The sequence below is a fragment of the Gobius niger genome (genome assembly GCF_951799975.1).
Source record: "Gobius niger genome assembly, chromosome: 22".
Lineage (NCBI taxonomy): Eukaryota > Metazoa > Chordata > Actinopteri > Gobiiformes > Gobiidae > Gobius > Gobius niger.
Window position 1 is genome coordinate 7,948,145 of NC_136873.1, and position 27,743 is coordinate 7,975,887.

A 27,743-nucleotide genomic window follows, 5' to 3' on the forward strand; every position below is an offset into this window, starting at 1 on the left:
AATTTGTGTACATGGAAAATAAAGACGGAACCAAACACAAGACCCACTTGTACGCTTCATACATTCATCTGGGACGCTACAGTAAGAGCTTTCTCCAAAAGTGGCTCAGCAAAATCGACCTGTTCCTGTATTCTGCAGTTTGTTGAGGAATCAGCCTTGCCGCCTGCGCTTTGCAAAGCAAAGGAACGTGGAAGAAAATTGTGGCCATGGGACATCATCCTCTATGCCGCATTATTGGTAAAAATTAAGGAAGACAAACTACGGACATTGTGAGTAATCTGTTTGAGACTTTATATGGAAGCACATCTATGACCTAAACAAAAGTGCTCTGCTACGGATGGAACATAAAGGACAAGTAAGGCAAAGACAACTTGTTAAATAAAAAAGAAAAAAAAAAAAGAAAAGAAAGAGACTATGGGACTTACATTCAATATGCTTTGCCTTTTGTAATGTGTTTGTAAATATGGAGCAAGTAATGCAATTAGGTGAACAGTCACTTCTGGCTAATGCTGCTGAATGTCAAAAGACAGAAAGTCACCTGCTTATTGCATATGAAAAATGGAAATCAGACATTAGAGATGCAAGAAAAGGACTAACATCATACTTGTCTGAAGAAGAACTTTGGTCACTAATTGACAATTTGAAAAAAGGCTGCATGGATGTAATGACTATGTTTAAAGAAATCAGATGCACCACTCCACCTGCTGTCGAACTAAGGAGACAAGTGGATACTTGCCATGCTGTAACTTCAGAATTGGTCAACATTGCATATGGCAGAGCCATTGAAGAGAAGAAAGATTTTAATGAAGAAAGGGAAAGGACTAGGATGCATGGACTACTTTCACAAGAGCATGCACGTTCCATCTATGGCTCAGAAGCTTCTTTTGATTCTGATACATATTCAGTAGCAACTAAGCGAGCTGAGGCCGCTGCTGAATTAGCTGCAAAAAGGACAAACTATGAACTCCTCTTGGAAGAAGAAATAATAATGAAATCAATTTGTGAACTAGAGGAACGGCAAAGGAAAGAAATGCATGAGAAAAAACAGGAACTTATTCGACTGCAAGCCGCTAGAGAAATGCAGGTAGCAGAAGTGAGACTAAAGGTTTTTGATAAGGAGTTGAACCAAGACAAAAGTTTCTACACCGACCTCTTGACTTCTGTGCCCCCTGCGTGGCACACAGACAATGGTGGGCAGGCTCTGGATCATGCACCATCTCTGCCAGTTACCCTGCCGTCTAAGGATCAAGCTGAAGCTCCCCTTGTCAACCAAACTCCTCATATTAACTTTGTTGCAACTACTACATCTCCACCTGTCTTGCTATTAGACAACCATGTTAAAACCATACCGGAAAGGCCCTTTCCTTTATTGCCTGAATCACAACCTCCTGCCCCTAACATGAATTCTGACTTAACATCTTTGATGCAAGTTCTTCAGGATCATTTAAATTTGAACAGACTACCTGTCCCTGAACCATTCATTTTTACAGGTGATCCCATTAGATTTATTGAATGGAAAGCATCATTTACAGCACTTATTGACAAAAGGAATATCAGCTCAGAAGAAAAAATGTACTTCCTTAAAAGATATGTTGGTGGTCCAGTTGAACAAATGCTTGAGGGAACCTTTTTTAGAAATGACAGTGATGCTTATCAGGATGCATGGAATCTATTAAATGCACGTTTTGGTCAGTCCTTTACAATACAGAGAGCATTTAGACAAAGGATAAATAACTGGCCAAAAATAAATGGTAAAGATGCAGAGGGACTTAGAAATTATTCAGATTTCCTGACCTCATGTTTAGAAGCAATGCCCCATGTAAACGGATTAGAAATATTAAATGATTGTGAACAAAACCAAAGAATAATTTCAAAACTACCAGACTGGATTATTACCAGATGGAATAGAGAAGTAACTCAGCGCCTGATTGAAACCAATGTTTTTCCTACTTTTAGTGATTTTGTTTCCTTTATTTCACTTGAAGCAACAATAGCTAGTAATCCAATTACATCTCTTCATGCTCTTCGTCCAGTTGTCCAAGGAACCTCCTCAAAATTAAGGCCAAGATAACACCATTTATAGTGGTGTTATCTACTAACACCACTATAAATGACAGGTCTTTAACATTTGTGAGGAAGGAAAATGTTTGCTGTTTTTGTAATGAAAACTGTCATGAATTAAATGAATGTTTAAGGTTTGCAGATCTGCCTATTTTTGCACGGCGTTCTTATGTAGCAGAAAATGGTTTATGTTATGGATGTTTGGAAGCTGGACATGTAGTGACTGACTGTCATCAGCGTTTAATTTGTAACGTTTGCATTGGAAGACACCCTACAGTACTTCACAATGTAAAGTATGGATGTAACAAATTTTAAGGTTAAATATTGTAATAATTCTGTTTCATTGTAAATCACTCATTTTACTCGTGATTGGCGGGAGTGTAGTGAACTTAACAATATTTTGAAGTACTTCCTGTCCTATGGCATCACTTCCTGTGGGCAGAGCCAGGAAGTGTTTAAATTTGTTTGTGCATGTCATGGTGGAATGGAACATGGCACTTGATGGCCCTGATTTTAGCTCCCAGATTGAAGGGGAAAAAAGGTAATACTTATGTCACTTTATGCAACATGCTTCCTTATTTATGGTTTGTTATATTGTACATTGTTTGTTTTTAGCTCTTACGGTGGAATTTGTGTACATGGAAAATAAAGACGGAACCAAACACAAGACCCACTTGTACGCTTCATACATTCATCTGGGACGCTACAACCAGACTAATTCCCTGCGTGAAATGGACAGGGAAGAGTATGGAAGAGCCAGGCAAGCCAGATGAAAGTTCACCATTTTATACTCACTACTGCCACCTCAGGTCATACGTGTAACTGCAGCTTCTACATTAAGCTTGTGCATGACGAAAATCCGGACCCGAAGTGAGACGTTTCTGAGTGACAGTGCAGGATTTTAGAGACAGTCGTGGTGAACAGGCCTGAGCTCATTCTACACATTAGGACATCAAACTCCTTAAAGTAGTTTTTGAATAATTAGAGAAAGTTGAAAAAAAAAAATCTATGACCATATTTGGGCGAATCCAGAGATGCCGTCTGTATCTCTGGGCTCTTCAGAATGTTGAGGTGGGTGTGGGTCACTCGGACGATTCCTTTACAAATATGAAAACACTGTTAAACCCTGATAAGCGTTGGTTTTACTGATAACTTACTGAGATTTCCTCAAAGTTATAAATTTACTGTTATTGTTGTGTGGAAAATCTTCAGTCGTAGATCAAAAACGCAGGTCGGCGGTTGCAAGACAGGGACAAAGAATAAAAAAGTGACCATCGACAAACCCAGCTCCTCTAGAAACAACAGTGTCTGCACTTCACCGGGTCTGCATTTAACTTTCCTTGCACTTTTCCCTGGAAGTAACGACTGCTCGCAAAAAAAGAATCACATTGAAACCACTTGTATCCAAATCAATGATCACCCAAACCGTGACCGGTTCCTCTGCAGTGTATCAGACCTGCCGATGCCAAAACCCTCTGTCCGGCACAGGGACTCCAGGCCTGGGCAGACATTTTCCACCACTGTGTCTGATGCACCGTAATGTCAGCCATGTTATGTCATGTAATCCCACTGTTGAATATACAGCCTAAACCGACTGCTTTGCACGAGCTGGAGCTACAGTAGAAAGCATTCAGTTGTGTGTCTCTATTCTCTTTTATCAATAATTTTTATAGCAAAGAACAACAATATACAGTTTAAACAGTTTACAAAGTACAATACAATTTGGTTCCCCTTTTTCTAGACAAATCCCACACCCCACATGCCTCCCTCTCCATCCCACATGCCTCCCTCTCCACCCATATACCTCCCTCTCCACCCCACATACCTCCCTCTCCACCCACATACCTCCCTCTCCACCCCCCAGACCTCCCTCCACACCCCACATGCCTCCCTCTCCACCCCCCAGACCTCCCTCCACACCCCACATGCCTCCCTCTCCACCCCCCAGACCTCCCTCCCCACCCCACATGCCTTCTGTCCACCCCATATGCCTCCCTCTCCACCCACAGACCTTCCTCTCCACCCCCCCAGACCTCCCTCTCCACCCCACATGCCTCCCTCTTCACCCCCAGACCTCCCTCTCCACCAACAGACCTCCCTCTCCACCCCACATGCCTCCCTCCCAACCCCCCAGACCTCCTTCCCCACCCCCCAGACCTCCCTCCACACCCCACATGCCTCCCTCTCCACCCCCCAGACCTCCCTCCCCACCCCACATGCCTCACTCTCCACCCCACATGCCTCCCTCTCCACCCCCAGACCTCCCTCTCCACCCCCAGACCTCCCTCTCCACCCACATGCCTCACTCTCCACCCCACATGCCTCCCTCTTCACCCCCAGACCTCCCTCTCCACCCCCAGACCTCCCTCTCCACCCCACATGCCTCCCTCTCCACCCCACATGCCTCCCTCTTCACCCCCAGACCTCCCTCTCCACCCCACATGCCTCCCTCTACACCCCACATACCTCCCTCTCCACCCCCAGACCTCCCTCTCCACCCCACATGCCTCCCTCTCCACCCCACATGCCTCCCTCTTCACCCCCAGACCTCCCTCTCCACCCCACATGCCTCCCTCTACACCCCACATACCTCCCTCTCCACCCCCAGACCTCCCTCTCCACCCCACATGCCTCCCTCTCCACCCCACATGCCTCCCTCTTCACCCCCAGACCTCCCTCTCCACCCCACATGCCTCCCTCTTCACCCCCAGACCTCCCTCTCCACCCCCAGACCTCCCTCTACACCCCACATACCTCCCTCTCCACCCCCAGACCTCCCTCTCCACCCCACATGCCTCCCTCTCCACCCCACATGCCTCCCTCTTCACCCCCAGACCTCCCTCCCCACCCCACATGCCTCCCTCTTCACCCCCAGACCTCCCTCTCCACCCCCAGACCTCCCTCTCCACCCCACATGCCTCCCTCTCCACCCCACATGCCTCCCTCTACACCCCACATACCTCCCTCTCCACCCCCAGACCTCCCTCTCCACCCCACATGCCTCCCTCTCCACCCCACATGCCTCCCTCTTCACCCCCAGACCTCCCTCTCCACCCCACATGCCTCCCTCTACACCCCACATACCTCCCTCTCCACCCCCAGACCTCCCTCTCCACCCCACATGCCTCCCTCTTCACCCCCAGACCTCCCTCTCCACCCCCAGACCTCCCTCTACACCCCACATACCTCCCTCTCCACCCCCAGACCTCCCTCTCCACCCCACATGCCTCCCTCTCCACCCCACATGCCTCCCTCTTCACCCCCAGACCTCCCTCCCCACCCCACATGCCTCCCTCTTCACCCCCAGACCTCCCTCTCCACCCCACATGCCTCCCTCTACACCCCACATACCTCCCTCTCCACCCCCAGACCTCCCTCTCCACCCCACATGCCTCCCTCTCCACCCCACATGCCTCCCTCTTCACCCCCAGACCTCCCTCTCCACCCCACATGCCTCCCTCTTCACCCCCAGACCTCCCTCTCCACCCCACATGCCTCCCTCTACACCCCACATACCTCCCTCTCCACCCCCAGACCTCCCTCTCCACCCCACATGCCTCCCTCTCCACCCCACATGCCTCCCTCTTCACCCCCAGACCTCCCTCTCCACCCCACATGCCTCCCTCTTCACCCCCAGACCTCCCTCTCCACCCCCAGACCTCCCTCTACACCCCACATACCTCCCTCTCCACCCCCAGACCTCCCTCTCCACCCCACATGCCTCCCTCTCCACCCCACATGCCTCCCTCTTCACCCCCAGACCTCCCTCCCCACCCCACATGCCTCCCTCTTCACCCCCAGACCTCCCTCTCCACCCCCAGACCTCCCTCTCCACCCCACATGCCTCCCTCTCCACCCCCAGACCTCCCTCTCCACCCCACATGCCTCCCTCTCCACCCCACATGCCTCCCTCTTCACCCCCAGACCTCCCTCCCCACCCCACATGCCTCCCTCTTCACCCCCAGACCTCCCTCCCCACCCCACATGCCTCCCTCTCCACCCCCAGACCTCCCTCTCCACCCCTCAGGCCTCCCTCCCACCCCTCAGGCCTCCCTCTCCACCCCCAGACCTCCCTCTCCACCCCCAGGCCTCCCTCCCACCCCTTAGGCCTCCCTCCCACCCCACATGCCTCCCTCTCCATCGTCATTCTAAAACATTTCCTCTCAGATGTAGCATTACAACATTATGCTAGCATCTTACAGACAGCAGATTGAGAGTTGTCTAAAAGCCTCTGCCAGTCTCTCCATAAAAAAAACATTTTGCAGCAGCGCACGAAAACGTCTTTGTCTTTTTCCCCAGAGTTTGTCTATTTTTACACGCTGGCTACGACATTAATATTTCATCTTCGCTGCGAGTCCACTGTGTCCAGAGCCAGTTTGCGCCGCTTTAAGTGAGACCTCGCTAACTACTTCGACACCCGGCTAAAAATAAGCCGTCGGTTGACTTGGATTTTGTGGGCAATTACCAGCCTCGCGGCCCCCGGCATCTCCGTGAAGTGAGGGGCGTGTCTTTAACAGTCTTTAAAGTAGCTCCTCCATGGGGGTTCAGAGTTATTATCTCAAAGCGAATGCCTGCGTGATGACCCAGGACCTTCTAGTTTCTAAAAATATGTGATTGAAACACACATATCACACGTCACATTTGCCATCCCTAGCCCTTGACTCTAAACCTTCACCCCCTGATCAAGTGGGACAGCAGGTAACAGGTTAAAGAGGGGGCGATGATCTCACTCAGGTCTCGGTCATTATTGTTGGAAAAATGTTATATTGATCTGACATAGGGTCTCATTTCCTAGTTATCCAGAGTGTTGCTGAAGTGGTAAAAATGTCACAAGAAATTGACAAAAAATTGACAAAAAAATGACAAAATGTGACAAAAAAATAAAAAAAAATGACCAAAATGTGACAAAAAAATTACAAAAATGTGATAAAAAGTTGATGATTTTTTTTTAAAAATGTGACAAAAAATTACAAAAAATTGACAAAAAAATTGACAAAAAATTACAAAAATGTGACAAAATGTGACCAAAAAAATTACAAAAAATTACCAAAATGTGATAAAAAGTTGATGATTTTTTTTAAAAAATGTGACAAAAAATGACCAAAAAATGACCAAAAAAAACCGACTAAAAAATGACAAAAAAATGACAAATATGTGACAAAATGTGAACAAAAAAATAACAAAAAATTACCAAAATGTGAGAAAAATGTGAGAAAAATTTACAAAAAATTTACAAAAAATTTACAAAAAATTTGACAAAAATGAAAAATAAAATGACAAAAAAAAAGGCAAAAAATGACCAAAAAATGACCAAAAAGTTACAAAAATGAGTTGAACACCCAACAAAAAAATGATGGAAAAAAAATCCGACGTGAGGAAAAAGATTCTCTCGGTTCAGGCGGGAGTTAAGAGGTTAAAAAAACTAAATAAAACTTCTTAGGCTTGTGTCGACTTGGTTCTCATGACGGGGCACGAATAGGAGAAAGTTCAGTCCCCGCTCCCTGTTTCCCCCTCTGGGTGTTCTCGGCTCTACAGCAGGTTCTAATCAGCTAGATCCCATTATAGTGAATAGGGCTAAAGTTCCATTGGACCCGGAAGTGGAGCTTTTGGGTAATTCATAATCACCGCAATCACCGCTGGCTGTTTATTCCATTGGATTACCATGGCGACGCCCTATTTCGAGCGTTATTATCACCTCTCGGGGGCCTCTCCGTTTTCAGAGCAATTATCATCACGAGCTGTAATCAGACATAAACGAGCGTCATTTGCAGACCCGTATAATGACGGAGAAAGCGTCGGTGAAATTGCCTGTGATTGACTCTCAAACCGGGAGCTTCGCCGCGGAATCCGCCGTGAACTCCAATTTACGGAGGACGGTTTTGTCTCGGAGGACGCGGGACGTGACTCGGTGCCTTCACGCGGCGGCGGTTCCTGAAAACAAGAGGCGTCGTTTCCGTTCAACTTTCAATCGCCGTGTTGTTCGATGGTTGGTGTAAATTGGTCGCGCGTTGACAAAGATATTCTCACATGGATTCGGTCTCAGTTCAGCTCCTCATCTCGGAAATACAGACCAGGACAGGAGGGGAATCACAGTCTGAAAGCATCGGAGTTTATCATGTTGGGTCATGCAGTCCGGCCATTTCATCTCTGTAGTATAACTGTATAGCTCCCTCATACTTCCTTACCTAAATTATGGCCTGGAAATACGGGGAAACAATTATAAATCCAATACTCATCCTATTTTCCTACTCCAAAAAAAGGCAATAAGAACTATCACTAAAGCAGACTTCTATGCACCGACGAACCCTGTCTTTGTAGAGCTGAGCCGACTGAAAATCCAGGATCTTGTTGATCTAAATACATTAGTAATAGTGTACAAAGCATTTAACAATCTTCTCCCTCCCCCCATCCAGGAGCTTTTTGAACACAGGAAAAGTCAGTATAACCTCCGAGGAACTGCTATTTTCAAAAAAGCAAAAGCGAAAAAGAATAAAAAGGGTGGATGTATTTCTGTAAGAGGTGTTCATCTGTGGAAGATCAGTTCAAACAGTCCCAAACAGTCAAAGCTTTCAAAAAGTTGTTTAAAGCTACTAAAATTCAAGAATATATAAGCTTAGGATGAATAAAGTAAGAAAAATAAATAAAAAATAACTAAATTAACATAAAACAAATGTATGTAACATATTTGTTGGAATATTGAAATGTATGTTACTAACTCCAGATACATGTTTATTTCTCTTCTGTTTGACACTTGATATTGTTCATTATTAATGTTCTCGTGGAAGTCTGTAAACTGGGTTAGGCGTTATAAGTTTTCACTTCAGCCTAAACCCTTTCGGTCGTGTTGTCCACAAAGAATTAGAAATGTATTTACGTTTAAAGGAATGAACTGACCGAATAAAACTACTACTACTAGTCTGTTTCAGGATAAATAAATAAACGCCCTATGTGGTCTCATGTGGGTTCATTTACCTCCAGTACCGATTATATCGATATAGACGCTCTAGTGTGGATTTGGCAGCTCTGTGATGAACAGAACTGAAGTAAGTGACCATCAAACACTTGTGAAAAGTCACGATCTGGACATTTTGTATATATATTATTGTGTTTCTTTTCTTTGTTTTATTCTGACGGGGCGTGGCGTTGTGTAGCGAATCTCTGGAGCACGTTTGACAAAGCAGAGCAGCTTCATATGGAAAGATGGAAACAGTTGAGATTTTAACATTTCTCTGAGTTTTTTTAAATGGTTAAAATCGGTCCAAGGACGACTGAGAAACATCCTGTTAAAGTCTTCAATCCCAGAACCAGACTGCGATCGATCTGATGTTTCAAAACGTGTCAACAACATTCAGCCTCTTTCCATAATGTTACGTTCAAAGAGGAGAGAGGAGTTCCATAAAACACGAAATATCTCCGTTTCTAGAAAAAATCTGTGATTTTGATCAAAACTAGCCTCTGTTTAGCTTAGATTTCTCATGTAGAATTAAACTGTTTTCACCTACAGAAAGCTTAGAGTCTCAGATTTCAAATGATCCACAGCCTGTGTCCGTAGCTTTAACACAGAATACACTGTGGTGCTACAAATATCATGAAAAATGGTCTGGATTGTTGGAACTCTACAGCTAAATCCAAAAACAGCGCGGCCTCAATGCTCGTCCATCCAAAGCACAAAAAGTTGCTGAAACACCAGCGCAGAGTGACAGAACTGTAAATAATATCTACTAATATTCTTTATACCTAACTCTTAGATAACGCCACTGTTAAGAGCGCACCTTGTGCTGAAAGGAGAACAGCTGTTCAGAAGCCTCGACAATGACATCCTTTTCCCAGGCACTGGTTTTGTTTAGTAGAAAAGAAACTTCTTCAGGAGCAGATCAACGGAGCTCAAACAAACTCGTATTACTTCATGCCGCTGAGATGATTGTTTCTGTTCCCTTCGCATTTCACCAGCTAAAGGCTCAGGCTTTGGTTTGACCTAAAAACATTAGCGCTGTGTGATGATGTCATGATGTCATTTTTTTTTAAGGCAACAAACAATCATTTTTTCTATTTCAATTATTACTAAAATAATCGTGATTATTATTTTTTCTACAATCCAGCAGCCCTACTTACTTACTTACTTAACAAAAAACGGTAAAGGTTGGAGTGAGGGAGAAACTTGTGAGGGACTGGCGAAAAGCGGAGGTTACTCTTACTGCAATAAAGAAAACAAAACAAGCTAATCGAGGGCTAAAAGCGAGAGGAACGAGTTTGCAAATGAGAGCTTGAACAACGTGCTGCCGGGAGAGGCTTGTCAACGGAGCAATTACAAATCCGAGCACTGGGAGTCGCCAAGGCTGGTGCGACTTATACTTCAGAGCGACTTATATATGTTTTTGTTTTCTTCATTATGCATTTTCTGGCTGGTGTGACTTATATGTTTTTTTCTTCATTATGCATTTTCTGGCTGGTGTGACTTATATGTTTTTTTCTTCATTATGCATTTTCTGGCTGGTGCGACTTATACTTCAGAGCGACTTATAGTCCGGAAAATACGGTACTTCAAAAAGCTCAAACAAGCAAATCCAAAGTAAATCTCTCTAAACAAAAAACACACATAAGCACGTTAATAATCCCCTTGTTTTTGCCGTACCCCCCACATTAACCCCAACACCGCCCTCTGTGACATTACCCCCGGTAACGGCGTCCCTGATCCTGCTAATCCGCTTTCCCTTCAAACACACGCACCGCGTTTGGAGTCGCCGTATCTGTCGCCCGCGATTTAATTAAACCCTCCGAATCCGAACTCATTTCAGACTTCACACAATTACCGCTCAGAGCCCGGGAGAGTCGCACCGCGGAGGAACAAAGGCGGAGGAGACGTCCCCATTGTGTTCGTCCTGCTGCCGCAAAGTGTAATATAGACACGTTCACGGAACCCGCGGACGAAAGGGAAGTGAAATCAAACTCAGACACGTCCTCGATGCTAATGTTAGCATTAGTCTCAAACACATACACGTCCTCGATGCTAATGTTAGCGTTAGTCTCAAACACAGACACATCCTCGATGCTAATGTTAGCGTTAGTCTCAAACACAGACACATCCTCGATGCTAATGTTAGCGTTAGTCTCAAACACAGACACGTCCTCGATGCTAGCGTTAGCTTTAGTCTCTAACACAGACATTTATTTGTCATTTTTTTGACAAATTTTTATCATATTTTTGTAATTTTTTTGTCACATTTTTTCACATTTTTTTGTCATTTTTTGTCACATTTCTGTCATTTTTTTGTCACATTTTTGTCATTTTTTTGTCACATTTTTATCACATTTTTATCACATTTTTATCACATTTTTATCACATTTTTATCACATTTTTGTCATTTTTTGGGCATTTTTTTGTCATTTTTTTGTCAAATTTTTATCATATTTTTGTAATTTTTTTGTCACATTTCTGTCATTTTTTTGTCACATTTTTGTAAATTTTTGTAAATTTTTTGTCCATTTTTTGTCCTTTTTTCATCAATTTTTTTGTCACATTTTTGTCTGTTTTGTCTTTTTTTTTTTTTTTTACAATTTTTTGTAATTTTTTTGTCACATTTTGTCAAATTTTTTATCAATTTTTTGTGACATTTTTGCCACTTTTTCATCACTTTTTTGTCAATGTTTTCTCACTTTTTTGTCACATTTCCATCATTGCTTTCGTCTCAGTTCTGTCGCTATTTTCTCACCTTTTTTCCAGAAGCTTTTGGACTGGGGTAAAGCCAAACTGGAGAAAATGCGCTCGGTTCAGGTGGGAGTTAAGGGGTTAAAGGCAGCGCAGCAGGTTTGTGTTTTACCCCCATGATTTGCTGAAATGTATTAAAAAACGTCCCATTCGAAGAAGTTTAGGGACAAAACACAAAGAATATCGGCACATTCAACACAGCTATATCTAATATTACGATTCTATTAAAACAAGGAAAGGAAGAAGCAGCAAGTCACAGCTCTCAGGCACCGGCTACTCAGAGCAGCAAAGAGTCTGACACTCGAAAGAGAAATTACAACTCCTGTCGCCCGCTGAAAGATGACAGGCTACAACAGACCGCTTACGCTCACAAAGTGTTTTAAAAAACCTTTAATCTTAGTCCTGAAAAACAAACAAACTGCGTGACACCGAAGTGACATGAACAAGGAAACATGAATCCATCGCCTCCACGTTTGGAACAGCAACAGTACATGAGTAAAATGACTTGAGTTCAGAAAGTTCATGAACGCTTTCTAGTGTTGGTGGGAGCAGGTTTGTGACATATTAGCGTTTTTGAGAAGTAGCATGTCTCAAGTGAGCATCGCCCAAGTGATCAAGTGCTACAGTTGAGTGATCTCATCTCCCGAACCCATCGTTTTCCGCTTTTCACATCATTTTGCTGAAAACGATGGAATGTGTGTTTGTTGACAAAGGCGAATCTCTTCATTTTTGCTAGGGATGCACCGATACCAGTGTCTACGAGGCGCACCTACGAGGCGCAACTCTCAGCTGAGGGCTAGCCTCAAACACAGACACGTCCTCGATGCTAGTGTTAGCGTTAGCCTCAAACACAGACACGTCCTCGATGCTAATGTTAGCGTTAGCCTCAAACACAGACACGTCCTCGATGCTAATGTTAGCGTTAGCCTCAAACACAGAGGCGTCCTCGATGCTAATGTTAGCGTTAGCCTCAAACACAGACACGTCCTCGATGCTAATGTTAGCGTTAGCCTCAAACACAGACACGTCCTCGATACTAATGTTAGCGTTAGCCTCAAACACAGACACGTCCTCGATACTAATGTTAGCGTTAGCCTCAAACACAGACACGTCCTCGATGCTAATTGTAGCAGAGTGGAGGTTACTATAAAATAAATAAAAATAAATAGGTTGCCACAACGCCACCCAGTATAACTGGGAAATACCTTAAAACAAGTCTAAGGCACACAAGTTCGTTAAAAAGGACCGGGCAGAGGCAAATGATTTACAAAAGACTGTTTTGTTTTATTACACCAATTAAGTTTGGTTTCTTAAAAAGTTCATGTTGTTGTTTCGTTCTTTAAAAGCTGAATCCAGGACGTTCAGAGGAGAGCAAATGGACAGACATACAGGCAGGGGAGGCATGATGGTGCTGCCAAGACCCAGGTAGCGAAAGCGAAGCGAGACACCCTACGAGCCCGCAGACCCCGGACCACGTCCAGCTATACGGCACCACTCGGACCGGCATCAGCAGCGCATCAAGGCATGGAAGTTGCATACAAAGTTGATGGCCTTAAGCCTACGTCGCCGGCTTGACGCTCCCGACACGACGCACAACCCAGCAACCCCAGACTAGCCGCTAGCGAAGCCTCGCAGCAGGTGTGACGTCAGAGAGGTGAGAGGGCAGGTGATGGGGAAGAGCCCCCTTTATAGCGCGCCCCCTACGTGCTATTGGCTTAACGCAGGGACACCTACCCCACCTCACTACATTCTTCCCTCCCATTTGAATCGTCGTCCCGACGATTAACACACGAACGACATACAACCAAGTTACGCAGGCGGAAGGGCGTCTTTAAACTCTCCACTCCCTAGGGGATAAAAACTGACCAAGCTCGACACCACTGATGCAATGGCCGCTGCAGCACCCCGACCTGGACCACAAGTTAAAAACTGGCAACGATGACCAACACTACCGACCAAAGTGTCCAGCCAAAGTGCATCACTGCCGTCCCCTCTCGAACACCGCACCACGCCCCACCATACCTCCCCTTTAACGTTCACAAATCAGCTACACTCAATATCAGCCTACTTGATTAGCTACACCCAGCTCCCAACAGGTGTGCCGATGTTCCCACTTAATGAGTTTCCCTTTAAGAACAGTAAGTTACAGAAAACAAAACATGCAGCGATGAACGCTGATCATGGATCAAGATTGTTCACACTTTTCCAAAGTTCTTCCCATTCTGACATGAGGTATTGCAAACAAAACATTTCGTTACAGCATCATTTAACTTTAGCGCTACAGATCAATTTAAACATTTCTTTTCGCCTTGGTCCGATAAATGAAAACACAAGTGTGCAAAAAAATAAACACAGCAAATAAATAATGCACACTAATTATACACCACACACAGGACAAGGCTAAGAATGTCAGTCTTTTCTCTGATAACTTAGCAGAACGAATGCTGTAGGAAACAGGCAATCACATTTTTATGTGCACACACACACACTACAATACCTCACGTCATTAAAAAAATCAATATGCCAATGCCCATAGTCATTTTATCCTGCCGACAACGCCAAATGTAGCAGAGTGGAGGTTACTATAAAATAAATAAAAATAAATAGGTTGCCACAACGCCACCCAGTATAACTGGGAAATACCTTAAAACAAGTCTAAGGCACACAAGTTCGTTAAAAAGGACCGGGCAGAGGCAAATGATTTACAAAAGACTGTTTTGTTTTATTACACCAATTAAGTTTGGTTTCTTAAAAAGTTCATGTTGCTGTTTCGTTCTTTAAAAGCTGAATCCAGGACGTTCAGAGGAGAGCAAATGGACAGACATACAGGCAGGGGAGGCATGATGGTGCTGCCAAGACCCAGGTAGCGAAAGCGAAGCGAGACACCCTACGAGCCCGCAGACCCCGGACCACGTCCAGCTATACGGCACCACTCGGACCGGCATCAGCAGCGCATCAAGGCATGGAAGTTGCATACAAAGTTGATGGCCTTAAGCCTACGTCGCCGGCTTGACGCTCCCGACACGACGCACAACCCAGCAACCCCAGACTAGCCGCTAGCGAAGCCTCGCAGCAGGTGTGACGTCAGAGAGGTGAGAGGGCAGGTGATGGGGAAGAGCCCCCTTTATAGCGCGCCCCCTACGTGCTATTGGCTTAACGCAGGGACACCTACCCCACCTCACTACATAATGTTAGCGTTAACCTCAAACACAGAGACGTCCTCGATGCTAATGTTAGTGTTAGGCTCAAACACAGAGACGTCCTCGATGCTAATGTTAGCGTTAACCTCAAACACAGAGACGTCCTCGATGCTAATGTTAGTGTTAGTCTCAAACACAGACACGTCCTCGATGCTAATGTTAGCATTAGCCTCAAACACAGAGACGTCCTCGATGCTAATGTTAGTGTTAGCCTCAAACACAGACACGTCCTCGATGCTAATGTTAGTGTTAGTCTCAAACACAGAGACGTCCTCGATGCTAATGTTAGCGTTAGTCTCAAACACAGAGACGTCCTCGATGCTAATGTTAGCGTTAGCCTCAAACACAGAGACGTCCTCGATGCTAATGTTAGCGTTAGCCTCAAACACAGAGACGTCCTCGATGCTAATGTTAGCGTTAGCCTCAAACACAGAGACGTCCTCGATGCTAATGTTAGCGTTAACCTCAAACACAGAGACGTCCTCGATGCTAATGTTAGCGTTAGTCTCAAACACAGAGACGTCCTCGATGCTAATGTTAGTGTTAGCCTCAAACACAGACACGTCCTCGATGCTAATGTTAGTGTTAGTCTCAAACACAGAGACGTCCTCGATGCTAATGTTAGCGTTAGTCTCAAACACAGAGACGTCGTTGATGCTAATGTTAGCTCTAACCTCAAACACAGAGACGTCCTCGATGCTAATGTTAGCGTTAGCCTCAAACACAGACGTCCTCGATGCTAATGTTAGCGTTAGTCTCAAACACAGAGACGTCGTTGATGCTAATGTTAGCGCTAGTCTTAAACACTGAGACGTCCTCGATGCTAATGTTAGCTCTAGTCTTAAACACAGAGACGTCCTCGATGCTAATGTTAGCTCTAGTCTTAAACACAGAGTCGTCCTCGATGCTAATGTTAGCGCTAGTCTTAAACACAGAGACGTCCTCGATGCTAATGTTAGCTCTAGTCTTAAACACAGAGACGTCCTCGATGCTAATGTTAGCGTTAGCCTTAAACACAGAGACGTCCTCGATGCTAATGTTAGCGCTAGTCTTAAACACAGAGTCGTCCTCGATGCTAATGTTAGCGTTAGTCTCAAACACAGAGACGTCGTTGATGCTAATGTTAGCTCTAACCTCAAACACAGAGACGTCCTCGATGCTAATGTTAGCGTTAGCCTCAAACACAGAGACGTCCTCGATGCTAATGTTAGCGTTAGCCTCAAACACAGAGACGTCCTCGATGCTAATGTTAGCGTTAGCCTCAAACACAGAGACGTCCTCGATGCTAATGTTAGCGTTAGCCTCAAACACAGAGACGTCCTCGATGCTAATGTTAGCGTTAACCTCAAACACAGAGACGTCCTCGATGCTAGCGTTAGCTTTAGTCTCTAACACAGAGACGTCCTCGATGCTAGCGTTAGCTTTAGTCTCTAACACAGAGACGTCCTCGATGCTAGCGTTAGCTTTAGTCTCTAACACAGAGACGTCCTCGATGCTAGCGTTAGCTTTAGTCTCTAACACAGAGACGTCCTCGATCCTAATAGTGGCCATGTGTTTGTATTTTCAATAGATACAATTTATTATTGATCTGTAACATCATGACAATAAAATATGACTTTATTGATCTTAAAATGGAGAAAAGACTGACTTAAATTGGAAATGAAATTAGGAAAGTCTCTTGGTGTTGGTAAATACCGGATATCGGGCAGATCCTCAAAGCCCAGTATCGGTATCGGAAGCAAAAAAGGTGTATCGGTTCATCACAATGCAATACTTTGGCTCCATACAAGTGAAACACAAGAACAAAAGATTATTTATTATTGCAAATTATATCAAAATCTCGTTTTGTCTTGTTCTCGCGGGATTTGTCTCTCGGCCCAAGTCATTTTCGCAGATGCACTGAAGACGTTCCTATTCCACATTCACACGACCCGCCCCCCTGTAGCCTCCGCAGAGATCTCCACACACCCGAATCATCCATTTCCCTCCGTGATGGTTTGCAAGGCCCCGTGTTAATGTCCGCCATTTGGCTCCCAACGTGGAAAGACACAGGATAAATTTAGACTATGGCAAAAAGCAACGTGAAGATGGGCAAATAAACATAGACACTTCAGTCAGATATACAGCACATTAGACGCTGTTGATGCCTCTCTGAATGTTAGCAGTGTTTACACAATGGTGAGAGATGTGGCAGAGAACACACACGGGGCTGACAGGCTCGAGGGCGCAGGGGGGGCACCGGGCGGGTCCGGCGGGGGTTTAAAAAGTGCAGATTGTGTCAAAGCTCAGTTCGCAAAATGAAAATCGACAGTTTGAGAACTGTTGGGAAAAGCAAGGTTAAAACGTGGGTCCTTCAAAGTGATCGATGGAAATGGTGAATGCTATAAAGAGATTAAACTGTGATTTTCCTATTACTCGCCTGGAAACCAAAAAATATACCTACACTCAATGTTTGTCCTTAGATTTCTCTTAGGGCTGAACGATTTTGAGGAAAAAAAACTATATTTCGATTTTATTTCGATTCATCTCTGTGGAGTCATGTGAATCCAGTGGGAGCTGAGGGAGTTTAAAGATAATACATGCCTTTCAGTCATGTGACTTTTGTTGTTATGGCGGCCATTTTGAATACCAAAGTAGCATTATGCTGCGTCTACACCAAACGCGTGTTGGGCGTCAAAAACGCGCCTCAAGTCCGTCGTTGGACGCTTGTGTTTACTAAAGTCAGACGCTTGTCACAAATGTCACCGAGCGTCAAGATGCTCTGGCCGCGCGTCAGCTCAGAGTGCGTTTGTAGCATCTTGGAAGTAGCTGTTGCCTGAAAAATACACCTGCTACAGCTCATTGTTGATTAAAAGTCTGCAATAAACCACAGATGCGTGAAGGCGGCTCAGTGTGTGATCGTCATGAAGCTGCTCTGTGTCGTTACGGATTCATTGACGTTATTAGTGCTTAATGCTTGTTGTCATGGGAGAAAACCGGAGCTCAATGCGAGCTAACTGAGCTAACTGAGCTAACTGAGCTAACTGAGCTAACTGAGCTAACAAGCTATGGTTTTCTCCCGGAGCTCATTGTAGATGATGTGAGTAACAAACTACAACATCAGCCCAGCTCAGTGTGAGATCATTGTTCTTTAATGACTTTATTTGAGCATATTTCTCGTTTCCACGTGAGGACCGGAGGTTTAGCTTAGCATTAGCTTTCTCCGGTGCTACAACAGGCTCCTCGAGGCCCAAACACATTCCCACAGCAGATTCAGCCTCTGAAATAACCTTTCTTGTCGCCGCTTTTAATCCTGGGTGTTTAGATAAAGAAACACTGATGTCTTTGTAAAAGTCCCAGAGCGGCTGTAGCTCCGGTTCAAAAAGAAGCTAAACCTCCGTGACTTGTTTACATCTGAGGGCCGGCCAAGCACCTGCCCCAGTGGCTCAGCTACAACGTACGGAGGCGCACAGGAGGCGCGTGAGGCGCTGCGGGACATCTTGACGCCCCCCGGAGGCGCGCCCTCCATGTATTTTAAATGTAAACCTGACGCTCTCGGAGGTGCCGGCCGCGTTTGGTGTGGACGCAGCATTATAGATACCGACGGCATCTCTGGAACCGCCCATATATGGTGAGAGAGATGATGTAACTGCATCATCAAAATCATTAGGAAACTGTGCATATCCAGTGTTAACTGCAGGCTTCAGAAGAACGGGTTGGTTCATGGGGATCCTTGACTGTTGGGGGGCCCTGGCAGCTGCCTGCCTTGCCTTATGGCAAGCTACGCCCCTGCACGTCAGTAGGGAGGGATCTTTTAATATCTGATGCCAGGGCTGATTTATTGTGTTTTGAAACATAAAAACTTGTAATATTCTTTCTTGCATGTTTATACCAGTACTTTTCCCAATTCACCTGCAGCATTTAAAGGCAAAAAAAGAATTTAAAGATATCAAATTGAAACTTTTGATGAACATTTCTGATATAAATATGAGTTTTCTGCCATTTCATGCGTTATTCATAAAAAATAATGGACAGAGCCAGGTTTAAACGTATGGTTTTATTTTATTTTTATCTCTTCATAAACTAAGCAAAGTCTTTTTCATACTCTGGCATAAAAGCGAAGATGTTAAGGGAGAGAAAACTAGCACAACATCTCCCTGTGCTTCTCTAAATGTTTGTGTGCCTTGAACTCGTGCAAACTGAGCTTTCAGGGACAAACGAATTGAAGAAGTGTGGGCCGTTTGTGGACCGTTCGTGGGCCGTTCGTGGCCCGTGCCCCCTGCGCCCCTCGGCCTCTCCGCCCTCACAGGTAGACCTCCCGCGGGTGGCCCCTCCCCCCAGCGCCTCACCTTGGTCTCCCGCTCCTCCAGCAGCGTCTCCAGCCTCTTCTGGGCGGCGCGGCCCTCGTGGTCGTCGCTCACGATCAGGATGATGTGGTTCCAGTTGAACTCCCGCATCAGGTCGAACCACACGTGCGCCTGGTGCGAGTACGGCGGGACGGTGCGCAGGAACGACAGGTGGATGCTCTGGACGGACACACGGCACATGGGGACAGGGTGAGACAAGAGATTCTCAAGTCTCAAAACCAAAAGCAAAAGCATCGCGTCAGGAGCAAAAGTTCACTGGAGGAAACGTCTCTCGAAGCTAAAGCTAACACTGCCTTTCTGTGTGGAGTTTGCATGTTCTCCCTGTGTCTGTGTAGGTTTCCTCCGGGTACTCCGCTTTCCCCTACCACTTAAAACATGTACAATAGGCAAGGATGAATGATGTCATAGTTTATCACCAGAGTATAGACCCTTTAATTGCCCACATTCTGGGCCTAGCTGGAGGCAGGGAGTTAGATTCCTATCTATTTCCATTGTAGCTGTTGTCATAGTAACGATAAACAAATGTCTAACTGTTTTTGGAAATATCAAGTAAACCTTATTTTATCGTCTCAAATGTCGTTCCTCTTGTTCTTGCACCCGAACCTCTTAACTCCCACCTGAACCGAGCACATTTTCTCCAGTTTGGCTTTACCCCAATCCAAAAGCTTCTGGGGAAAAAGCTGTGAAAATAGCAACAAAACTGAGACGCAAACAATGATGGAAATGTGAGAAAAAAGTGAGGAAACATTGACGAAAAAGTGATGAAAAATTGATGAAAAAGTGGCAAAAATGTCACAAGAAATTGACAAAAAAATGACAAAAATGTGACAAAAATTCAACAAAAGTGTGACAAAAAAGTGACAAAAATGTGACAAAAAAGTGACAAAAATGTGACAAAAATGTGACAAAAATTCAACAAAAAAGTGACAAAAAACTGACAAAAAACTGACAAAAAACTGACAAAAATGTGACAAAAACTTAACTAAAAAGTGACAAAAATTCAACAAAAACTCAACAAAAATGTGACAAAAAAATGACAAAAAATGACAAAAATGAGTTGAATACCCAACAAAAAAATGCTGGAAAAAAAATCTGATGACGTGAGGAAAAAGATCCTCTAGGGTCAGGCGGGAGTTAAGAGGTTAACCACAACAGAACCACATTTTTTAGTTGTTATAATCGCTAGTTTTAGTTTAATCTTATTTCTCTTGATCACTTCCTGCCTCCAGATGATGTCACTGATGATGTCAGCAGTTAAAGGGTCTATGGAGTGAATGTACTGTTGTCTCATGTAAAGCTTTGTGACCATGTCTGTAAAAGGCGCTATATAAATAAAGATCTTTTTCTCCCACCGGACCCATTTTTCCCAGTTTGGCATTACCCAAATCTAAAAGCTTCTTGGAAAAAAGCATAAAAATGGCCACAAAACACCACCCCCTGGTGGCCAGAGGCGACTCCAAGAGACACTTGGGAGCATTGATTCTAGTGGGACTTCAGACGTCCCAAGAACGGCTTAAAAGTCTGGCTCCAAAGAGTTGTTCTTTTTCTAAAAATCGCTGTGACCCATGTGACCCATGTGACCCATGTGACCACGCTGGTGTAGGTGAAATATTTTGAACCACACTGGTTTTTGTTTATCAGCCTGAAATTTTCAGTGCATTGACTGGCTCCAGAACCTGTCAATCAAGCTCCGTGAGAGCAGGGCTTCCCGCCTTTTTGCCCTTTTAAAGAACAGGCTGCGTAGGAGGAGACAGAGGCCATTACATTTCACACAGGACTCGGGACCTTTACTCGGGACCTGTTCATCTTTATTATATGCTGCCCTGGCCTAGAGGCTGTAACCTCATTGAAGTATATTGAGCACTTTTATTTTGTAACTTGGAGAAAATGATTTGCCTCAGGTGCTCTGTGGAGCGGATCAGACTGTTTGCAATGCAGGCTCGCTGATATCGTAGAAATGTGTTAGCCTAGCATTAGCCTAGCACCGAGAAACTCTTCAAATGTAAGAACTGCATGAATTACAAAAAAATATCTCCAGAAATCAGCAACACTCTGGATAACTAGGAAAGGAGACCCTATGTCAAAAATCCTGAAACATCCCTTTAACAGAAGGCAGAAAATCTTTAACAAATCTAACATTGTGTTCAGTCCCTCTCTTTTGGACTTGTATATCTTGTCAGAATCCAGAGTCCAGAGTGCCAGTGAATCTGATCGCTGACGTCCAAGGCAGTCGTCGATGATCGAGCCCCATCCACCACCAGTTTTCTTCTCTGCTGCGTGTCGAGTTTTAGCCCAGAGCCGTTGAGTGGAAGCCGACCAGAACGCCTCCAGCCCAAACTGTGCTCACCGCCCACCGACATGAATATTTCAGACTCCCGCTGCAGGCACGGACAGTGGAGTGTGAAATCAAGAAGAAACACTCTTTCACAACGCGAGCCCGACGAATCCTGGCGTCGCCATCTTGGAAAATGTCCGTCAGGGAAGAAGAAATCCATTGCTGGACCTGGATCTGATCAACAGTTAAATCCAGCCGGACACTTTGTTTTTGATCAGACCGCGTACCGTGGTCACATAGGAGTCAGTGCAGCAAATCCAATCATCTAAGACCACCTGACCACCTGATTTTATTGATTAACAGTTTCATTTGTCTTTCAATGTGTCAAAGACCAAGGACATGTTGATAGATTTCCGCAAGGCGCCCCCTAGTGGCACCAGGTGATCCAGGAAAAAACGATCTCCGAATACAAGCACTTCGAGACTATTATTGACAAGGACTTGCGCTTTGAGTCTAAGGGCGTATTCAGACCTGCACTGTTTGGTCCACTTTAAACAGATCAGGGTTTCGTTTTGAACGCTGGTCCAGATTTTTTATTCAGGTGTGAAAACAACAAACGAATCCTGTTGCGGATAAAAGAACCGAGACCCACTTTTTCAGGGGGTCTCGGTCCGGCCTCCAAACGGACTCTGGTCCAGTTCGCTCCAGGTGTGAATGTAAACCACTGTTGATCCGAAACAACTGTGGGAAACATGCGCCTTTTTGGGCTTAACAAGCCACCGTAGCTAAGGCACCGTGGGAAAAGTTATCCCTTCGCGGCTGCTAACGCTAATACTGGATGGAAGCTACAAACAATGAGCCGTGGACAAGACCTGGAGCCTCCTGGATGTTTGGGCAAATGCACTAACACAACTGCGTTCGTGTTTAGCGAGAAAATGAACAGCCGCGGTCGTCGCAGCGCGGTGTCAAGGTGGAAAAAACTTCGCCAAACTTAAATGAAAGTACGAGACGCATTAAAGAAAAGGAGGATCAAGACCAAAGTCTGGGCATCTCTGCTGAGACTGCTGCCCCCGCGACCCGGCCCCGGATAAAGAGGAGGAAATGGATGGATGGATTTTTGTTAAATTTGTGTCACATTTTTTTAAAAATTTTGTCACATTTCTCTTGAATATTTGTCACTTTTTTGTTAAAATTTTGTCACATTTTTGTTGAATTTTTGTCACTTTTTGTTGAATTTTTGTCACTTTTTTGTTTAATTTTTGTCACTTTTTGGTGAATTTTTGGTGAATTTTTCTTGATTTTTTGTGACGTTTTTGTTAAACTTTTGTCACTTTTTGGTTGAGTTTGTGTCACATCTTTGTCGCGTTTACATCCTTGTTTTCTTCTCATGTTTTGTGGCTGTTTTGGTGCTTTATCCCCAAGAAGCCTTTTTGATTAGGGTAAAGCCAAACTGGAGAAAATGGGATCCGTTCAACCTCACAAAAACACAGCAAAGACACACAAAAGCATCCAGTAAAACAGTTTGGAACAGAGGCAAAAAACACAGCTGTACCAAGAGAGAGGGAGGTTGCTGCTTTCTTTACACGATGAGACTAAAATTTGTAATATCTCATTCACAACTGGCCCCTGTTCATAATTAGTACATTTATTAACTTTAAATCAGTGTCTTTTTTGCTTTAATGATAACTCCTGCAGTGTGTTAGAATCACTGCTGTTCTTATTGTAATTTGGATGGTGAGTATTGCAGCTCGAGACACTCCCCGCTCAGAGCAGATTGTCTGTGAAGCAAACAGATGCCAAACTTAATCACAATCAAACAGAAATGGTCCCGGCTCCGACTGTAAACGGCACACACTGACAGCTGTTCCGTTTATTAAGGTGACGACATTAGACAGGCATTCTGAAGATGTTTGTGCACAGTGCCACAAAGTGCTCCATGGGCTCCACTCTGAGACCAGAATGGGGGCCTTGTATTCAATGAAAATGATGGGAATGAAGCGCTATTCACCTTGATGCACCCTCCCATTTTCCCTTTATTTACCACAGACTTGTATAGTACTGACACTTCCAGAAGAGCACAAAGTCTGATCACTGTGTAGAGCAGGGTCCTCAAACTACGGCCCGCGGAACAAATCCGGCCCGTGAGATGATTTAATTCAGCCCCCGACTTGTAGAGCACAATCCCTGAGTATGTCAAAAAAAAAGAGTATGTTTCTAGCCCATTCCTGCGCGGAGTTAGGATATTGTAACTAAATAACCAGTTTACTCATTCCAGCCACTAGGGGGCAATTTGAATAAATAAAAAATCATTCCACAGGTGTCCAGCAGAGGGCACTGACATAAGAGATCATAATATAAACACATTACAGCCACGTGGTAAATGAAGCTTAACCCCAGAGTGTGGAGAGAATGAATAATGACTACAGTACTTTGAGAAACTTGTGACTCAGGCTTGTAAAGCACAAGTGTAAGAAGTTCACTGCAAAAAGTGGATTCTAAGCAAGTAAAAAATGTCTTACTTTAAGAAATAAGTTCTTGTTTTTTCCCTAAAAAGTAACAATGTTTTGCTGAGCAAAGTTTTCTTGAGAAAAAAAATCTTATTTTAGGAAATAAAATCCAGCCATTTCTTGTTCAGATAAATTTGCTAAAAACATGATAATTTTTCTTGTAACAAGAAAGAAAAACTTTTTGAATCTTCTTCAGTTTTAGACAAAGAATATTTTTCTTATTTTAAGAAAAACTAAGATCAACAACTCTTAAAGGAATAGGCCACCGTTTTTACATACTAAGATATGTTCTTACCTCACTTTAGACGTGTTAATATATCCCCGTCTGGTCTTTGTCCGTGCGCTCACACATACGCAGCCTCTCCCACATGTCACATAGCTCCAAAAAAGCTCACGATAGAAGCTACCAAGCTCTTCCACGTGTTCCCTATTTAAATAAAGTTACGTGAAGTGTTTTCATGCGAAGTATATTTACACAGAAATGTAGCATGTCGATTTTATAAGCAAATAAAAAGGGGGACTATATTGTGAGGCGTAATGATACGAGGAGCAAAACGTCCGCGCAGTAACTCCTAAAGACTTCCCCCCGCTCACTTCCGTCAATAACCTTTAGGAGTTACTGCGCGGACGTTTTACTCCTCGTATCATTACGCCTCACAATATAGTCCCCCTTTTTATTTGCTTATAAAATCGACATGTTACATTTCTGTGTAAATATACTTCGCATGAAAACACTTCACGTAACTTTATTTAAATAGGGAACACGTGGAAGAGCTTGGTAGCTTCTATCGTGAGCTTTTTCGGAGCTATGTGTCATGTGGGAGAGGCTGCGTATGTGTGAGCGCACGGACAAAGACCAGACGGGGATATATTAACTCGACTAAAGTGAGGTAAGAACATATTTTAGTATGTAAAAACGGTGGCCTATTCCTTTAATGTAAGAACTGATTCTCACAGAGAGAAAATACATTCCATTCTTTAAAGTGGGCGGCTCGGTGGCACAGCGGTTAGAGCCTCAGCTTCACAGCTCGGGTTCGATTCCCACCAGGACGGGGCCTTTCTGTGTGGAGCATGTTCTCCCCGTGTCTGCCACTAAAACATGTACAATAGGTGAATCCTCCAGCAGGTGATTCTGACCATCAGCCTGGCTCCACCTCATGGAGACGGGTCTCCGGGCGTGGGCAATATTTTCCTTAAATATTAGTATTTATTAAGAACATTTTGCTCAAAAATGGGTTTGATTTAGAACATTTTACTTAAATCAAGCAACATTTAAGTAAAATATCCCACAATTTTTCACTAAATAAGAATGTTTTCCTTAAATTATTCCATTTTCTGAGGACATTTTGCTTAATTCTAGTTATTTATTTGCTTAAATTTAGTGTTTCTTTCTTGTTTTATGATGAGAAAAATATTCTAGAAATAAGAATTCTTAGCAAGAAAAAAAATGCTGACCCCATTGGCAGAATTTTTATCCTTAAAACAAAACAAAATGTCTAATTTTAAGATTTTTTTTCCTTGTTTTATGGAGGGTACTTTTTGCAGTGTTCTTACTTTGGTCACATTACATAATGATGTTTTATTTAAAAATACAAACAAATGGAAATTAAAACAAAGTGTGAAGACTTGATAACTAGTTTTGCAAAACCACTGCAGTGAAACAAATATGAGCCTGAATCAAGTGTTGATCTTGTGGATATAGTCGTGCAGGCGAGTCATCTCTACTTCACAAAGAGGCATTTTGGGCTGGGTCATACAATCATATGTTATAGTCAACCTGGTCCGGCCCCCCATCACAGTCAGGAACAATAATGTGGCCCTCAGAGAAAAAAGTCTGAGGACCCCTGGAGTAGAGAATGAATCTGTATTTCCTGGATGTGTCATAGAGGAAACACTAAACCGTCCTCCACATTTTTAAAGCTCCATAATCCACCACAGTGTGTTCGTCACGTTCCTGCTCATGTTGGACTCACCTTGTCGGAGTAGATGGACATGCGGGTGGTCAGGCCGACCACTGGGATGCGGTAGAAGCCCGCGGTGTAGGAGACCGGCGTGGGCGTCAGGTGGTCGTTGGACTGGGGAGGGTGGCTCACCAGGATGGCGTAAACCTGGGCACACGGAGACAACAGCGGACACTGAGTTCATCTGAGGAAAGAGTCTTTGTTATGGCTGATTGTAGGGTTACCATGGTTTCCTGTTCCTGCTTTAACGTAAACTACAAAATAAAATGTGAAAACAAAATAAAAAATGTGACTTTTGTTGTTTTGGCGGCCATTTTGAATAGCAAAGTAGAATTATGCAGTACTACAACATGTAACAATATCTCTACTCAGGATATAAAAGAAAGACAAATGATTGACAGTGACATTTTTATGCACTTGTAATCATTGCTTAAGAAGATAAGAGTAAAAACACGGCCCCAGAGACGCACGTTTTTGTGAAGAAAGTGTTTAAGATGTTAGCATGCTACCGGTTAGCATTTACCTTCAACAGCTCAGCTCTGACCTCTCCAAGAGAAAGCCCTGAACCACAAACATCCAGCCTTGGACATTTTTGTTGAATTTTTGTCACATTTTTGTTGAATTTTTGGCACATTTTTGTTGAATTTTTGGCACATTTTTGTTGAATTTTTGTCACATTTTTGTTGAATTTTTGTCACATTTTAGTTGAATTTTTGTCATTTTTTTGTTGAATTTTGTCACTTTTTGTTGAATTTTTGTCACATTTTTGTTGAATTTTGTCACATTTTAGGTGAATTTTTGTCACATTTTTGTTGAATTTTTGTCACATTTTTGTTGAATTTTGTCACATTTTAGTTGAATTTTTGTCACATTTTTGTTGAATTTTGTCACATTTTAGTTGAATTTTTGTCACATTTTTGTTGAATTTTGTCACATTTTTGTTGAATTTTGTCACATTTTAGTTGAATTTTTGTCACATTTTTGTTGAGTTTTTGTCACTTTTTTGTTGAATTTTTGTGACATTTTTGTTGAATTTTTGTGATTTTTTGGTTGAGTTTTTTGTGATTTTTTGTTGAATTTTTGTCACATTTTTGTTGAATTTTTGTCACTTTTTGTAGAATTTTTGTGACATTTTTGTTGAATTTTTGTCACTTTTTGTTGAATTTTTGTCACTTTTTTGTTGAATTTTTGTCACATTTTTGTTGAATTTTTGTCACATTTTTGTTGAATTTTTGTCACATTTTTGTTGAATTTTTGTCACTTTTTTGTAGATTTTTTGTCACATTTTTGTTGAATTTTTGTCACTTTTTTGTTGAATTTTTGTCACTTTTTTGTTGAATTTTTGTCACTTTTTTGTTGAATATTTGTCACATTTTTGTTGAATTTTTGTCACTTTTTTGTTGAATTTTTGTCACTTTTTTGTTGAATTTTTGTCACATTTTTGTTGAATTTTTGTCACTTTTTTGTAGATTTTTTGTCACTTTTTTGTTGAATTTTTGTCACATTTTTGTTGAATTTTTGTCACGTTTTTGTTGAATTTTTGTCACTTTTTTGTAGATTTTTTTGTCACATTTTTGTTGAAATTTTGTCACTTTTTGTTGAATTTTTGTCACTTTTTTGTAGATTTTTGTCACTTTTTTGTTGAATTTTTATCACGTTTTTGTTGAATTTTTGTCACTTTTTTGTA

At 43.3% G+C, this 27,743-nt stretch overlaps 1 protein-coding gene across 6 annotated transcripts in view; it reads right to left on the bottom strand.

The window, feature by feature from the left end:
- The window catches only part of grin1a (glutamate receptor, ionotropic, N-methyl D-aspartate 1a), a 124,025-nt gene that overhangs the window by 69,864 nt on the left and 26,418 nt on the right, over positions 1-27,743 (bottom strand). For all 6 annotated transcript variants that reach the window (XM_079581239.1, XM_079581238.1, XM_079581237.1 and 3 more), the window contains exons 2-3: positions 26,069-26,203; positions 19,296-19,472 (exon numbers count right to left, since the gene is read on the bottom strand). In XM_079581239.1, coding sequence (XP_079437365.1) covers positions 19,296-19,472; positions 26,069-26,203 — 312 coding nt within the window. The remainder of the gene's footprint in view (positions 1-19,295; positions 19,473-26,068; positions 26,204-27,743) is intronic.